This window comes from Rhinoderma darwinii, chromosome 11 (assembly GCF_050947455.1).
Source record: "Rhinoderma darwinii isolate aRhiDar2 chromosome 11, aRhiDar2.hap1, whole genome shotgun sequence".
NCBI lineage: Eukaryota > Metazoa > Chordata > Amphibia > Anura > Rhinodermatidae > Rhinoderma > Rhinoderma darwinii.
Genome location: NC_134697.1, coordinates 12805112 through 12823290, shown reverse-complemented (window position 1 = coordinate 12823290; position 18179 = coordinate 12805112). Strand labels below are relative to the sequence as shown.

At 42.6% G+C, this 18179-nt stretch overlaps 1 protein-coding gene across 4 annotated transcripts in view; it reads right to left on the bottom strand.

Annotated features, from left to right (window-relative positions):
* The window catches only part of LTBR (lymphotoxin beta receptor), a 244841-nt gene that overhangs the window by 35366 nt on the left and 191296 nt on the right, over positions 1-18179 (bottom strand). The window contains exon 1 of one of the 4 annotated variants that reach the window (XM_075842987.1): positions 5048-5448. The exons of the other annotated variants lie outside the window; for them this stretch is intronic. Within the exon in view, the coding sequence (XP_075699102.1) occupies positions 5048-5107 (60 nt within the window). The 5' untranslated portion in view covers positions 5108-5448. Of the gene's footprint in view, positions 1-5047; positions 5449-18179 lie in introns of those variants that run through there. 4 annotated transcript variants of the gene reach the window in all.

Sequence of the window (18179 nt, the reverse complement as noted above, 5' to 3'; positions counted from 1 at the left end):
AGCCCGGCTCCCTGCACTGTGTTCGGTCCGGTACTTGCGGCCGAAATACGTCCGTCAATTACGGACGTAATGACCTCGTGTGAACATACCCTTACAGGTGACATGGGAAGATCTAACAGATAATAATATCACTTACAGGGGACCAGGGCAGATCTAACCAAATAATAATTACACTTACAGGTGACCAGGGCAGATCTGGCAGGTAACAATAACACTTACAGATCGCCAGGGGGGATCTAGCAGATATAAATAGCACTTACAGGTTACCGAGGCAGATCTAGCAGATAATAATAACACTTACAGGTGACCAGGGCAGATCTAGCAGATCAGAAACTTTCACAAACTGACTTGTGGTGAAGGTGGCATCCTATGATAGTGCCACATTTAAATTTAATGAGCTCTTCAGTATCCCCCATACTACTAGCAATGTTTGTCTATGGAGATTACATGACTGTGTGCTTGATTTTATGTACCTGTTTGCTATGGGTGCAGCTAAAAAACCTGAAGTCAATAGGAGGGAGGGGTGTCCATAAACTTCTGGCCATATAGAGTATATTTTTGTCCATATGGTTAGTGCCATAAAGCGTGGATATTCTATTGTTTTTGTCACTTCCCTTCTCATATCAATTATTTTACTCAACAGGAGGAAACAATAAGAACAGGAAAACACTTCCCAGCAACTCGACTATGAAATGTGTTCTCCTGATGAGACATTCACAACTACAGTGAAGCGCCATCTTGGAGCCTCTAGAGAGGAAGATATTCCCTCTGTATTATGTTAGCTACCAAGTAAACAAAAATCTTAACCCCTGAAGGACGCAGATATTTTGGCCTTCAGGATGCGACAATTTTTTGGGTTTCTGTTTTTTCATCCCTGCCGTCTGTGAGCAATAACTTTTTAATTATTTTTCCGTCAATGGAAAACACGGGACGAATTTTTTTTTTTAATGTTACTATTTTGGTTACAGCGATATTATTCTTATATTATTCTTCATGTTTTACGACTTTTTCACATAAAAAACACTTTTTCTTAAAAAAACATTATTAGCCCTGACAGGTGAGGTGACTAATGCTGATAATATAGTTACAATGGCGCCTGACAAGGGGGTGGGGGGGGGGATATATCAGGCGGCAAGTGACCAGTCAGTTCTTGAAGTTGATGTGTTGGAAGCAGAAACATGGGCAAGTGTAAGAATCTGAGGGACTGTGACAAGGACTAAATTGTGATGATAGACGACAGGGTCAGAATATCTCCAAAACGTCCGGTCTTGTGGGGTGATCCTGGTATTTAGTGGTTAGTACCTACTAGAATTGGTACAAGGAAAACAATTGGTGAAACGGCCACAGGGTCGTGGATGCCCAAGACTCATCGATGTGCATGGAAAGTGCTAGCCTGTCTGGTCCGATCCCACAGAAGGACTACTGTAGCACAAATTGCTGAAAAAGTCAACTGCTGGATATGATAGAAGATGTCAGGACATGCAGAGCATCGCAGCTTGCTGTATATGGGGTTGTGGAGCCGCAGACCGGTCAGACCGCCCATGCTGACCCCTGTCCACTGCCGAGAGCACCTACAATGGAGACGTGAGCATCAGAACTGGACCATGGAGCAATGGAAGACGGCGCCTGGTCTGATGAATCACGTTTTCTTTTACATCATGTGGCCGGCCGGGTGCGCGTGCGTCACTTACCTGGGGTAGAGATGGCACCAGGATGCATTATGGGAAGAAGACAAGATGGAGGCAGTGTGATGATCTGGGCAATGTTCTGCTGGGAATCCTGGTGTCCTGACATTCATGTGGATGTGACACGTACCACCGACCTACACATTGCTGCAGACAAGTGCCCCCTTCATGGCAGCGGTACTCACTAATGGCAGTGCCCTCTTTCAGCAGGATAATGCCCCCGCCATACTGCACACATTGTTCAGGAATGGTCTGAGGAACAAGACAAAGACCTCAAGGTGATGACTTGTCCCCAAATTCCCCAGATCTCAATCGGATCGATCATCTGTGGGATGTGGTGGAAAAACAAGTCCGATCCATGGAGGCCGCACCTCACAACTTACAGGACCTAAAGGATCTGCTGCCACGACTGGGTGCAGATACCACAGGAACCTTCAGAGGGCTTGTGAAGTCCGTGCCTGGACGGGTCAGAGCTGTTTTGGGTGCATGATGGCGACCTGCACAATATTAGGCAGGTGGTTTTAATGCTATGGCTAGTACACGTAATGTATTCCCATATGATTGTAATAGGTGGACATATATGAACAGTAAGCAGCCTAATAAGCGGAACCGCAGCCTCCATTACTAATTATTATAATTGGTGTCTCCGCTGCTGTAATCTGTTCACACATCGCCTTTGTTTCCTTAACAGGAAATTTTCCAGTAGTCGCCGTGACACATAACAGGGAGCCGTGTCGGCAATTACTTCTCCAAGGGAGAAAATATTTATTCGAACCACTGACTTCTATTCCATAAATCTGTTTTCGTTTCTCAGTTTAGAATTTTATTTTATTTTTTGAATTTCCAGAAAATATTTAGGTAATCTGAGTAAAAAAACAACAATATAATGAATGATGATACATGAATATAAACCCAGACGAAGGAATAATACACAATCGTATATTAAAAGGGGTTGTCCAGTCCAGAAAACCCATTATCATATGCCCTAGTAGGGAATTCTGAGATAATACAGGGGGGTCCTCTGTTCAGGATCCTCATCCCTTGGTCAGAGTGGAGAGCGGTTATAAAGAGCGCCTCTCTCTGGAGGACCTGTCCTGTCCTGTATTACCCAGACAACATATTGATATGAATGGGCACTATGTAATGCTTCAATTTATCCTGTGGTGGTGCTGCAGGGAAACTCAACACCTACTACCAGGATTGTTCACAGATTACAGCTGATCACTGGGGATCCCAACAGGGGGACACTTTATGATCTCATTATTGTCAAGGGACCCTTCTAACAAGTAGGGATTGTCCATAGTGGAGAACCACTTAGTAACCAGTTTAAGTGGATCTGCCCTGGTTTGAAAATTATGAAATGGGTGGAGCTTATCAGGGAATGGGTGTGGCCATGGGTAAACATGAGCTGGTCTTGATTTTGCATGAATTATTTTTTCAACCAAAATCGGGATAGGAATAGCAAAGGAGAAGTTTAACTCTGTATTATACGGAGGAGCCGTCCCCTGGTTTTCACAAAAAAATGCATGCGTATCATTATGGGCTTCTCTGCATGGTCCTACTATTCAGAAAATACATTTTTGTATAACCCAGGTTTACTGCAGCAAAGGGCCATGAGATGACATGATACGGGTGCATATAACATAGCAAGGATGACATAGCCCCCAACCCAGTGCAAGCAGTGTGATATCTACCTAGGGAAAGAATCAGCTCTGCTCTATTCAATTACATTGGACTGAGCTGCAGTACCAGATATAGCCACACAGACATAGATGGCGCTGTGTCATTTAATCGCTTCGATCAGTAGGGATTCATGGGAGATCACACATTGATGGTCTATCCTAAGAATAGGAAATCAATGTTAAAGTATGGAAACCCCCTTTAATCTTATGCAACTCCTCACTCTGGCCTACAGGGTATATAGTAATACATGGGGACACTGCACTTACTTTATGGGAGTAGTTTTTTCATGCTTTATTTTTTTACAAACATGAAAAAAAAATGACGTCTTAAAGCTACGGACACAGCTGTCATTTTTAAGGCAGTGCGTGTCAGCCAGTTCACTACTTCGCCAATAAAAAAATTCCCACATCATGAAGTTAAGTGTCATGTGAGGTGTGGGAGTAAAATTCTCCCTGCACTTCAACTTCCTTGTTTAAGACTCAATAACTGAGATTTCAGAACTGATATCAACGCTGGTAATAGTAAAACCCTGTCAGGTTCACATCAGTTGATGGTGCATGCTGGGACTTGTAGTTGGATAAAGCTTATGATCTACAGACGACCTATGTATAGGGTCTACTGAACCAATGGTCAGCGGGGATAGGTTGGGTTATGGGGGTTGTCCGCTCTTATTTAAATAAAGCTGAATCATTGTATAATGAAAAGGTCAGCAACTTTCTAATATATTTTGTTTCAATTCTTTACCATTTGCAAGCTCCATGTTTGCTGTCAGTGAATGGAGACATTGTGCTGAGCATGTCCAGCTGACACATGCATATTACAAGAGGTATGATACCATCACATCACATTACACTTGCGCTCCCCAACCGGAGCTGAACGCCTCCAAACATCTGCCCATTGATTTAAATGGGAAAAATGGCGTTTTGTTCCCACGGGGCGTTTTTTTATGCGGCCGTTTGAAAAAACGGCACGTAAAAAAACACCCCGTAAAAAGAAGTGCATGTCACTTCTTGAGACATTTTTGGAGCCGTTTTTCATTGGTTCAATAAAAAAACAGTTCCAAAAACGTCCGTAAATAACGCATCAAAAAACGCCTGATGCTTAAAAAACGGCTGAAAATCAGAGGCTGTATTCCCATGAAAACCACTCCGTATTTTACAGCCATTTTTCGTTTGCCGTGTGAACATACCCTTAGTCTATGTTCACACTGAGTTTTTCGCAGGCAGAAAATTCTGCCTCGAAAAATCAGCTCCGGTCTTTTTTAAGTGGTTTTGCACTACAGGCGGTTTTTGACGCAATTTTTGACGCGTTTGTTGACTCTTTTTTTTATTATTATTATTTTCAACAGGCAAAGGAAAAAAAAGGGAGTGGTTTTTGACATAAAACGCGTCGAAAACGCATAGGCCGTTCGAAGTGTTTTTTCCGTCTCCCATTGATTTCAATGAAGTTGTTGAGGCGGAAAGCGCCTTAAGATAAGGCATGTCGCTTTTTTCCCACATGCGTTTTTTTCTGCTCACGGGAAAAAAACGCCTCCATCTCCGATTGAAAATTTCAGCAGTTTTTTGCTGCAGTTTTTGCCGCGGGTTCTGCGGGAAAAAGAGTGTAAAAAAAACTCTGCGTGAACAGGGCCTTAAACCTCCTGTGATAATAACAGGGGCTGGAATCGCTCCCTTTTTTACCGTCGGCACTTTATTCCTTTTTCTATGTCTGGACTGATTGTTTCTCTTATTGACGATCATTCTTCGCTTGTACAGTTACAGGGAACGTCTAGCTCAGACATGGGCAAACTACGGCCCGCGGGCCACATACGGCCCGTTAGGCTTTTTAATCCGGCCCGCCGAACTTGTCCAAGATATATCCGTCCTCAGCAGCTGCTAGTTCGCGCAGGAGGACGGATATATCCGTCCTGTGATCGCGCGGGTACTGACAGTTTACCCACGCGATCAGCGGCAGGAGCACGGCTGTTATACACAGCCTGGCTCCTGCTGCAACTGCCGGAATCGAAGCGCGCGCCGATTCCGGCAGTTTAACCCATTAAATGCCGCTGTCAACAGTGACAGCGGCATTTAATGTGTTTGACAGGGAGGGAACTCCCTCTGTCTCCCGATCGGCGCCCCCGCAAACAAATCGCGGGTCGCCGTCGGGTTTCCATGACAGCCGGGGGTCTAACAAAGACCCCCAGGTCTGCCTTCAGCATCTGCCTGTTAGGCGATGCCGGAGACCTAACAGGTTGCCTGTCAGTTTTACACTGACAGGCAATAATGCTTTGGTATACGAAGTATACCAAAGCATTATATATGCGATCGGCACATCGCATAGTGAAGTCCCCTGGTGGGACTAAAAAAAAAAAAGTAAAACCGTTAAATAAAGTTTGTGAAAAAAAAAATAAAAAAAATTACAGTCAAAGTCAAATAAAACTACTTTTTTGCCCCAAAAAGTGGTTTTATTTAATAAAACGGTCAAAACAAATAACACATACACATATATGGTATCCCCGCGATCATAACAACTTGACCAATAAAATGAACATATTAATTAAACCGCCGGATGAACGGCGTCCAAAGAAAACGCAAAAAACAACGGCAAAATTCTCTCTTTTCTCCCATTCCCCCCATAAAAAATAAAATAAAAGTTCATCTATAAGTCCTATGTACCCCAAAATAGTACTAATGAAAACTACACATTGTCCCGCAAAAATCAATCCCACGTACGGCCACATCGACGGAAAAATAAAAAAATTACGCCTCTTGGAACGCGGCGATGCAAAAACAAGTAATTTTTTTCTAAAAGGGTTTTTATTGTGCAAACGTAGAAAAAACATATAAAACCTTTACATATTTGGTATCCCTGTAATAGTGCCGACCCATAGAATAAAGTTAACATGTTATTTACGCTGCATAGTAAACGGCGTAAATTTATAACGTGAAAATTAATGCTGGAATAGCTGCTTATTTTCAATTCTCTCCTAAAATAAAGTTAATAAAAGTTAATCAATATGTTATAAGCATCTAAAAATGGTGCAGTTACAAAATACAACTCGTCCCGGAAAAAACAAGCCCTTATACGGCTATGACGGCGGAATAAAAAAAGAGTTATGACTCTTGGAATGCGACCGTGAAAAAACAAAAAATAATCCTTGGTCATTAACGTGCAAAATGGCCCGGTCATTAAGGGGTTAATGTGGCGCGTATTTCTCTTTATTTCACTTTAATTTTCACTTCGTTTCACGTCACCATTAAGCCCTTCGGTTTTCAAAGAGTACAATATCAGCCGTCACTTTGCCACGAAGCATGCAAACTATGCTAGCAAGCAGTCAACACAAGAACGGGCGGCTACTGCTCAGAGGTTGGCAGCTCATTTACAGAGTCAACAGAACTTTTTTCTTGATAAATCACAGTGCGTATGTTATTTTAATCTATTTACATTTCCTCCTCCCAGTATCTGCGAAATAGTATGTAAATGCCATATCTTGCATATTCCTTGAGACAAATTTATTAACTGATAAGGGCTATTTTTCACATTTGAAAGACAGTTAATAAATTGGGTTGTAGTGTTCTTACTGTGCTATGAGGTTTGCACACACTACATTTAATGCTTTAGTATATCCGGCCCAAACACTCCCTCCAAATGCTCCTGGCCCGGCCCCTCTGTCAAATTTTAGAACCCATTGTGGCCCGCGAGTCAAAAAGTTTGCCCACCCCTGGTCTAGCTCCAAAAAATACAATCTGTGACCAGAGCCGCACCCAGACCCGGGACAGGATCAGTATGAGAAACAATTCCTCTTTCTCTTAACTCTTTGTTTCTCGCAGGATCCGTTGTACAAAGTCACTGCAAGATGATGAAACATTTTCACTTCACTTTTTGTCTTGGGCCGAGGGGGAACTAAAAAAGTGACAACTAGTCTAAACTCCACATGTGGCACACTGAGGGGTTGTCAGTTCCCAAATCCTGTAGTAAAGACCTCCCAGGGTAAGAGATACTCAAATTTTGGCCCACGGGCGATAATCATACAGACGGCCCATCCTACAGCTCTACACAATGCCCAAATCTGATGAGGTTTCCTTCCGCTGGGCCCCATGGGCCCTATTGTGGAAAGGCCCAATTATATAGGCTGCAAGATTATCTAAGGCTTCGTTCACATCTGCGTCAGGGTCCCGTTCTAACTTTCCATCGGAGCTTCCCGTCAGAACAGGACCCTGACAAACAAACGGAAACCATTGGCACCGGATTCGGCACAATTGAAATCAATGGTGATGCAAACGGAAAACTTCTGTTTGTTTCAGTCAGGATCCCGTTCTGAAGGGAAGCTCCGACGGAACGTTAGAACGGGACCCTGACGCAGATGTGAACGAAGCCTTATCCTATGCCGGCCCAGCTCAATTCTATTTACTTTTTTTTCTCTTCTGCCCTATAGAAGATGTGATTTGCATACGTACATTTGTATTATAGGTACATGTTTGTAAATAGTGATTTGTTCATCAGACATTACAGAAAACAAAAAGTTGAAGGGACAAGATGTGGGTATTCCCCTGGGGGGATTCCACTTTTTCCTTTCTTCGGAAATGTATATGTAATGAGTGGCACAGTACAGGGGGCTACAGAGAGCGGGGGGGGGGTGGAGTTATAGCAAAAGGGGACTACAACCAAACAGAGTACAATCAAACAAGACACACATCCTAGTGAACAATATACAATGCAAAGCACATTCTAAAAAACAATATACAATGCAAAGCACATTCTAAAGAACAATATACAATGCAGAGCACATTCTAATGAACAATATACAATGCAGAGCACATTCTAAAGAACAATATACAATGCAGAGCACATTCTAATGAACAATATACAATGCAGAGCGCATTCTTATGAACAATATACAATGCAGAGCACATTCTAATGAACAATATACAATGCAGAGAACATTCTAAAGAACAATATACAATGCAGAGCACATTCTAATGAACAATATACAATGCAGAGCACATTCTAATGAACAATATACAATGCAGAGCACATTCTAATGAACAATATACAATGCAGAGAACATTCTAATGAACAATATACAATGAGCACATTCTAATGAACAATTTACAATGCAGAGCACATGCTAATGAACAATATACTATGCAGAGCGCGTTCTAATGAACAATATACAATGCAGAGCACATTCTAATGAACAATATACAATGCAGAGCACATTCTAAAGAACAATATACAATGCAGAGCACATTCTAATGAACAATATACAATGCAGAGCACATTCTAATGAACAATATACAATGCAGAGCACATTCTAATGAACAATATACAATGCAGAGAACATTCTAATGAACAATATACAATGAGCACATTCTAATGAACAATTTACAATGCAGAGCACATGCTAATGAACAATATACTATGCAGAGCGCGTTCTAATGAACAATATACAATGCAGAGCACGTTCTAATGAACAATATACAATGCAGAGCACTTTCTAATAAACAATATACAATGCAGAGCACTTTCTAATGAACAATATACAATGCAGAGCACATTCTAATAAACAATATACAATGCAGAGCACATTCTAATAAACAATATACAATGCAGAGCACTTTCTAATAAACAATATACAATGCAGAGCACATTCTAATAAACAATATACAATGCAGAGCACTTTCTAATAAACAATATACAATGCAGAGCACATTCTAATAAACAATATACAATGCAGAGCACTTTCTAATGAACAATATACAATGCAGAGCACATTCTAATAAACAATATACAATGCAGAGCACATTCTAATAAACAATATACAATGCAGAGCACATTCTAATAAACAATATACAATGCAGAGCACATTCTAATAAACAATATACAATGCAGAGCACTATTGTCCTAAGATATATTGTCCAAGTAATGTATGGAGCTTGTATTTTGCAGACACTAATAGTATATAATGTCGCACAGTATACAATGGTATTAGTTTCGAATTCGCCTGTTCAGTCATCTCCAGTGATAAAAATCAATTATGAAGTTGATTATATGGTACAGAAAACGTTGAATACGTAAATTAAAGATTCCCGGCGAACCACAACCCTATGCAAAGATATTAAGCAATTTACAAGATGTCAAAAACTTTTCCACCCAATTATTACATTCACACTGCATAACCCGGGACGTAATGAGCAAAACTGGGACACTCCTTCCCGTCCTGACGCTGGTGCTCCGCCACCTCGCTATTATTACAGCAATTCAGGTATAATATGCAAATCTTCATGAGGCACCGGCTTGACCCATGCACTCGCCTCTATTGAACAAGTCTAAATCTGTTTAGTGCACCCCCGGCATTCACCACACGGGACACAAGTCCTGCCAGTCCCAACCCCTAGTTACACCCCTATAACTATTACTCCAGGTAAAACTGTGTTTTACCATTTCATCCAGCACAGGTCGTCTTCAGTACCCATCCTGGAGCATTAAATAGTGACAACCACTCTGAGCACCACAGTTGTCACTTCCCTTACCTCACAGAGTGAATTGAAATGGTATGGACCTGAAGGAAGACCTACCCACCCAGATTAACAGAAACTTGACAATGCCATAAGGCATCATGGTCATAATTTAAAGCACCAAGAAAAAGTCACCTTGTATGTGCAGTAAAGCAGAGGCATAGCCAATATATACTCATAACAGTCATGTTGTATTGATCAGCGGTGCAGCACCAAGATTGGCATTAGAGGTGTGAGACCTGAGCAATCGCACAGGTCGCAATAGTCACCTCTGATGATGGAGGAGCTAAAGGTGGCAAGATACCCGAGGACTGTATGACCAACACGAATCTCAATATTAATGGTATAGCAGTATTATTAGACATTGATAGAGCTCATTATATTACTTTATATATGGAGCTGTTATTTGGGGACTATATGGTGGTATTATTTGGTGACTATATGGTGGTATTATTATTTGGTGACTATATGGTCGTATTATTATTTGGTAACTATATGGTCGTATTATTATTTGAGCACTATATGGTGGTATTATTATTTGGTGACTATATGGTCGTATTATTATTATTTGGTAACTATATGGTGGTATTATTTGGTGACTATATGGTCGTATTATTATTTGAGCACTATACGGTGGTATTATTCTAGCACTATATGGTGGTATTATTCTAGCACTATATGGTGGTATTATTCTAGCACTATATGGTAGTATTATTCTAGCACTATATGGTGGTATTATTCTAGCACTATATGGTGGTATTATTTGGTGACTATATGGTGGCATTATTCTAGCACTATATGGTGGTATTATTCTAGCACTATATGGTGGTATTATTCTAGCACTATATGGTGGTATTATTCTAGCACTATATGGTAGTATTATTCTAGCACTATATGGTGGTATTATTTGAGCACTATATGGTGGTATTATTTGAGCACTATATGGTGCCATTATTCTAGCACTATATGGTGGTATTATTCTAGCACTATATGGTGGTATTATTTGAGCACTATATGGTGGTATTATTTGAGCACTATATGGTGGTATTATTTGAGCACTGTATGGTGGTATTATTTGAGCACTGTATGGTGGTATTATTTGAGCACTATATGGTGGTATTATTTGAGCACTATATGGTGGCATTATTCTAGCACTATATGGTGGTATTATTTGAGCACTATATGGTGGTATTATTCTAGCACTATATGGTGGTATTATTCTAGCACTATATGGTGGTATTATTTGAGCACTATATGGTGGTATTATTTGAGCACTATATGGTGGTATTATTCTAGCACTATATGGTGGTATTTACTTAGGCATTGTATGGCACTGCATTGTATATTATCTTTGCAGCATATACTGGCAGCAGCATTGTTATTTAGGCAATTGTATGAAAGTGTTATCTGGACAATGTATGGCACTATGCTGTATGGCGCTGATACTTAGGCAATATATGGTATAGTAATTTGTACACCATATGGGAGTTGAACGCCAACAGAAGCTACGGCACAGGATAACATGAAAGTATACCATACCACGTGCGCCACCCACTGAGAGTATCTGAAAGTCTAGTTTAGACTCGTAGAAGCCAGTCATTCAATAATTCTCAAAGCTATCTCAGTAAGGTTACATTACTATTCGGAGATATTAGTCATTGGAACAGGATTGATTGTAGCTAATCTCCGAGCCTTAAAGTCTATGTACACTTTTGAAACGGAATTCCGTAATTGATCCGATTGATTTAAGATAAGAAATAAGGCAACTGATTCAAAATCTCCTACCGTTTTGTGTATACAGCTTAGACCTGTGTGTCTCAATCGACTACAAACAAATCCTGCGTGTAGAGTGATTCTGCAGTCAAGTGTTACTATCAAGTATCTGTAGGATATCACCAAGAGGATTTAGGCTACATTAATATGAGCGTGGGCAACCTGGGACGTGAAAAACTAAGTGTACCCGTGCAGGACGCATTATCACGGATCCCCCATAGACTAGAGTCTACAGAGGAATGCGTGAAATGCAGGAAAATAGGACATGTCCTATTTTTTCACGGACGCTCCAGACGCTCCGTTGAAACAACGGTTGTGTGAACGGCCCCATTGAAATACATGTGTCCATGTGACAGCCGTTGTTTTAATGGCCATCATACGGACGACTTATAGTGTCGTCTGAATGAGTCCTTAGAGGGAGTGGTGGAGTAACACAGGACTGCAGGATCCGACTACACAGGGTTAATGGGTAACGTGGTGGACGTCATAAACTCCTGATTGAAACTTAAAATAGCTAAACCAGTAAGCCAACGGCAAACTACATTTCACTTGACGATTTAAAGGTGCCAGGAAAAATATTTTTAGTGCCCTTGCCACGTCAGTACTAATAGTCCGTCTGGCTCAGCAGATGGCGTTCTAGTGGACTCCAAGCTTACGTCTACAGGTGCATTACAGAAGAATGGACGTTCTAATTATAATGCCCCATAGCTGCCCCCACACAGTATAATGCCCTTTAGCTGCCCCCACACAGTATAATGCCCTTATAGCTGCCCCCACACAGTATAATGCCCCATAGCTGCCCCCACACATTATAATGCCCTTGTAGCTGCCCCCATAGTGCGTCCAACACAGTATAATGCCCCATAGCTGCCCCCACACATTATAATTCCCATATAGCTGCCCCCACACAGTATGATGCCCCTTCAGTTGCCCTCCACACAGTATAATGCCCCCATAGCTGCCACCACAGTATAATGCCCCCATAGCTGCCCCCACACAGTATAATGCCCCTTCAGTTGCCCTCCACACAGTATAATGCCCCCATAGCTGCCACCACACAGTATAATGCCCCCATAACTGCCTCCCCAAAGTATAATGCCCTCATAGCTGCCTCCCCACAGTATAATGCCCTCATAGCTGCCTCCCCACAGTATAATGCCCCCCATAGCTGCTTCTACATAGTATAATGCTCCCATAACTAACCTCCACGCAGTATAATACCCCTATAACTGCCCTCACACAGTATAAAGCCCCCATAGCTGCACCCCACACAGTATAAAGTCCCCCATAGCTGCCCCCATGCTGTATAATGACCACACAGCTGCCCCCAATAGTGCCTGATAAAAATAATAATATACATTCTCACCTAACCCCGTTCCAATGACGAGTGGAGGAGATGCCTCTGCTCCTCTGGTCTGTGCGTCTCGGCACAGACAGGCGTGATGACGTCACTGCCTCATGTCCAGCGATACATAGTGAATGGTAGAGGTTACGGTCCTCGGCTCTACCATTGAATTCAACTGTATCTGCGTTCTAAGGCTGGGTTCACACGACCATGTTACGTCCGTAAAGTACGGAACGTATTTCGGCCGGAAGACCCGGACCGAACACACTGCAGGGGGCCGGGCTCCTAGCATCATAGTGATGTACGATGCTAGGAGTCCCTGCCTCGCTGCAGGACAACTGTCCCGTACTGTAATCATGATTACAGTACGGGACAGTAGTTCCACGCAGAGGCAGGGACTCCTAGCGTCGTACATAACTATGATGCTAGGAGCCCGGCCCCCTGCAGTGTGTTCGGTCCGGGTCTTCCGGCCGAAATACGCTCCGTACTTTACGGACGTAACATGGTCGTGTGAACCCAGCCTTAGAACGCAGATACAGTTTAAACCGGGAGAAAGTAATTGATAAAATCGAAATTCGTGAGTTGACTTTGGTTAATTGAGCTGAATTTCGATTTTGATTATTTTTCGATTAATTGCTCAGCCCTACTGGACGTAAACACCAACTTACTAGGACTAATGTCTAAATCTACTCTACAAGTCCAAAGTCATAGTCAAAGACACTAAAGTGAATGGTACCAATTGGTTTAGCGTAGTAAAACCACCAGGGTGGTACCTATAGAAGGTGCAAAGGTAGAGACTGGAGTCTGAGGGGGCCCAAAACATCTTTCTGCCCTGCATGAGGAGTCCGTAACTAAAAATGACATATAATAATTGAGATTACGCATGTCATGCCCCAGAATACCACCACTATTCGGGGGGGCCACTCGAAGTGTCCCTCAGAGTAAAGTAGCAAATTTGCATTGCTTATGGTCTTCATTGCATATTTCCATTAAAGATCTCGGGGTTACAGTCTACAGCCTTGTATACTATCTGGGCTTGGCATTTTATTACCCCCAATTCTACCGTACAGGGACACCACTGCTTTGTCTAGCCATAGAAGAACCTGGTCCTATGATAATTATAACCACCAAAGGTCCAAGTTCTGCATTGCATAATCACAAGAGACGTTGGTTCTGCATTGTAAAGCCTCCAAAGATTGAGGTTCTCCAATGAATAACAACTTGAGATCCTGGTTCTGCAAGGTGTAGACCTCATATCTGTCTTCTGCATTGTGTAGCCACCAGTTGTCCTGATTCTCCATTGCAAAGCCAAAAGAGATCAATGATCAGCAATGTTCTGACTTCTGATATTTGGGTTCTGCACAATAGACCTCCTGTCTGGTCTGCATTGCATATGACCACCATTGATATACTGTATGTTGTGTACTATAAATACCACAGACAGCAGACTTCTGCATTGCAGAGCCATTGCAGATTAGGGTCCTGCATTGTATGCATCACCACATTTCTTGCTTCTGCATTTTGTAGCCACCGGAAATCAGTTCTGGGCTCCACTATGGCGTCTCCAGAATAGGCTCTGCATCAACAGTAGACTCCTGGACTATAGGGTAAAGCTAAATGGTATATACCCCCATATAGATCTAAGGTTTCCATTGCATGGGGATCCTCCACCCATTGTGGGAACGGGGATAGGTCAGTAATTATACTGGGTATGGGAGGGGGGTCTCATATGGTGGCTGCTAAGGGGGCATTATACTGTATGGGGGACATTATACTGTATGGGGGGGCAATATACTGTGTGGGGTCATTATACTGTATGGGGCAGCTATGGGGGGCATTATACTGTATGGGGGCACTATACTGTATGGGGCAGCTATGGGGAGCATTATACTGTATGGGGGCTTTATACTGAATGGGGGGAATTACACTGTATGGGGCAGCTATGGGGGGGCATTATACTGTATGGAAGCATTATACTGTATGTGGCAGCTATGGGTGGAAATATACTGTGGGGCAGCTATGGCGAGCATTATACAATGTGGGAGGCAGCTATGGGGGGCATTATACTGTGTGGTGGCATTATACTGTGGGGGCAGCTATGGGGGCACTATACTGTGGGGGCATTCATGGGGTGTGTCGGGCAAGGCAGCTGGGCATAGGTATGCGCAGGGGTCTGGTCGTATTGGTGTGGGGTAGGTGTGCCCAAGCTGAATTCTTGTACCAGGGCCCATGAGCTTTTAGCTACGCCCCTACAAGTAGGGATGTAGAGTATGTACCACCTTCGGGCTAACATATGTACGTCTATAGAGTCACTAAAGATTCACGATCAGACAATACCAGAAGCAAGGAGGCAATCCGCAACTATATCCAATTTCAATATCCATATATACTTCAATCAACTAAAAGATATATTAGAATAAACCCGCACTGGAGGATTACCCGAGCTGGGGGAGACCTCACTGCCCAAGTTAATGCAAAGAAGCATCGCTCTGTGAGGCACAGAGGGAATTCAAACTATTTTTGCTAGAAAAAATTCAGTGAAGATGTTTTTCTCAGGCCAAAAATATTTCTGCGAATCTGGCAAACCAGGTAAATTGTTAATCCAGATTATAGCTAGTCAAAGGATGCCCAATAATAACATGTATAAGAAAGCGGCTGGGGGGCCCCTCTCGGGACTCGGGGGAAATAATGGGGGCATTTTTTTTTTTTTTATTCACATTTATATCAAGGAGGGTCAAGAGTGAATGACACAGAATTGAACCATTTTCTGGATGGGATAAAACTCCTTCCGTTGTCTGAAGAACAGAGGAGAATGCTGGGAGATCCCATAACAGTAGAAGATCTTAAGGAAGGAGTTAGATCCCTTTCTGGGAGTTCATCCCCAGGTGCTGATTGGTTCCCGTTTGAGATATATAGAAAATACAGGAATGAACGAGGGCCTACCATTGACTGAAATTAAGGAGGGCTAATCAGAATGGAAAATGGGAGGCGATCTGGGGCACCGAGAGAGAAGGGAGGGGGCCTCTTATTTTTTTCCCTTATATTGATGTGATTGTGTTTTCTCTGTTAGGCCCTGTTCACACAGAGTTTTTTGGCGCCAAAAAATTTCCGAAATCACCTCCCATTGATTTCAATGGGAGTTAGAGTTTTTTTTCCCGCAAGCGGAAAAAAATGCTTGCGGAAAAAAGAAGCGTCATGCCTTTTCTTCAGGCGTTTCTGCCTCTGACCTCCCATTGACATCAATGGGAGGTAAAGAAAGCGGTTTTCGCTGCGTTTTTTGTCCGTGGCGCTCAATAACCGTGGCTGAAAAACGCCGCAAAAAACACGGCAAAGAGTGCAGGTAGGTCAAACAGGGTCATAGGTCTCCCAGAGGTGGGTCTTCCTTTGTTCCGATGGAATAAATAATTAAGAACAAAGCTGTATGGTAGAACTGGGAGGAAGTTGAGGACAATATTGGAAGTTTTGCCTGGGGGGCTATAGAGTTCTAATTGGAAGACTATACTGAATTAGGAGGGGCAGGAGTTTGAGAAATCTGTTGACGACCGTAAAAATTCTCCACAATTACGAACCCTTTCGCTTCAATTGGCCGCGGACATCTTTCCGTAACGCTACGGATAGGTGTCCATGCCGTAGAAGTGTACCGCAAAAGATAGAACATGTCCTATGTTTTGCTTTCTACGGGCCGTGATCCCATGCTTTGTATGGGAGAATGGGCCGAAAATGCGGGCTGCGGCCCGCGGCGGCCGGCCGTGCACGCAATCGCGGGCCGTGATTACGGGCACGGCTGTGTGCATGAGGCCTTATTCGAGATTTTTTTAATGAATTGGGTCTTTATTAGGTGTATTGGGGGAGTGGGGGGGACTAAATAGAGTATAATTCTGTATTTATATAGTATCATGCTGAGTGTATTTATCAATTTGTTAAACAGAATTTTTTTATTTGAAATCCAAAAATAAAAAACAACAATAAGGCTGCGTTCACATCTGCGTCAGGGCTCCGTTCCGACGTTCCGTCTGAGCTTTCCGTCGGAACGGAGCCCTGACTGACACAAACGGAAACCAGAGGTTGATTTCAATGGTGACGGATCTGGTGCAAATGGTTTCCGTTGGCCGTTGTGCAGGGGTTTCGCCGTTTTTGACGGAATCAATACCGTAGTCGACTACGGTATTGACTCTGTCAAAACGACGGAACCCCAGCACAACGGAGACCATTTGCACCGTATCCGTCACCATTGAAATCAATGGTGATAGAAACGGAAACCTCTGGTTTCCGTTTGTGTCAGTCAGGGCTCCGTTCCGATGGAAAATTTTGACGGAACGTCGGAACGGAGCCCTGACGCAGATGTGAACGCAGACTAAGATCCAACAGACAGAATCTAATCTGTCTGGTTCTTGTTTCCACCAATTGTAACTACTCGCCACAGGCGCCATAGACATTAGACGAGGATATTCTGCGTCTCATACCTCAATCACGAACAGGGATGTAGCAATGCTATAAAAGGGGATTTCCATAAACTGATCCTTAAATGACATATAGATCCTACACTGCCTGAAGTAGTCACAGCAGATCCCGTTACGTGGACATTCATCTTAGAACACCATTTACATAAAGAATGGACACCTTTGAGGGGATTTTCTTTTAAATTAATAAATAGATTAGTCAGAGTGATTAGTGTAACTTTGTAATTAGTCTTCATTAAAAAATCGTTTTACTTTTGGAGATACAGCTGTATCGCTCGTTATTACACTGAATCCGTCAGTCCTGCGGAGCTGACGGGTTGTGTCGGCGGGTGACATGCAGGATCCACCTGTAACCAACCACATCTAAGTTATGAATTTAGATGTGATCGGTAACTGCTCGATCCTGCGTGTCACCCGCCGACACTGAACCCGTCAGCTCTGCGGGACTGACGGATTCAGTGTAATAACGAGCGATACTTTTGGAGATACAGCTGTAAAACGATTTTTTAATAAAGACTAATTACAAAGTTACACTAATCACTCTGACTAATCTATTTATTAATAATAATAAAAAATGCCCTCAAAAGGTGTCCATAGCCTTTAACGTCTAATGTAGATTCAGAACACACATGACACTGATCCGGAGTTATATCCTGTATTACAAAACACGATTTGACTATAAGGCAACTAACCCTATTTTCCACACGACTAAGGCTTCGTTCACATCTGCGTTGAA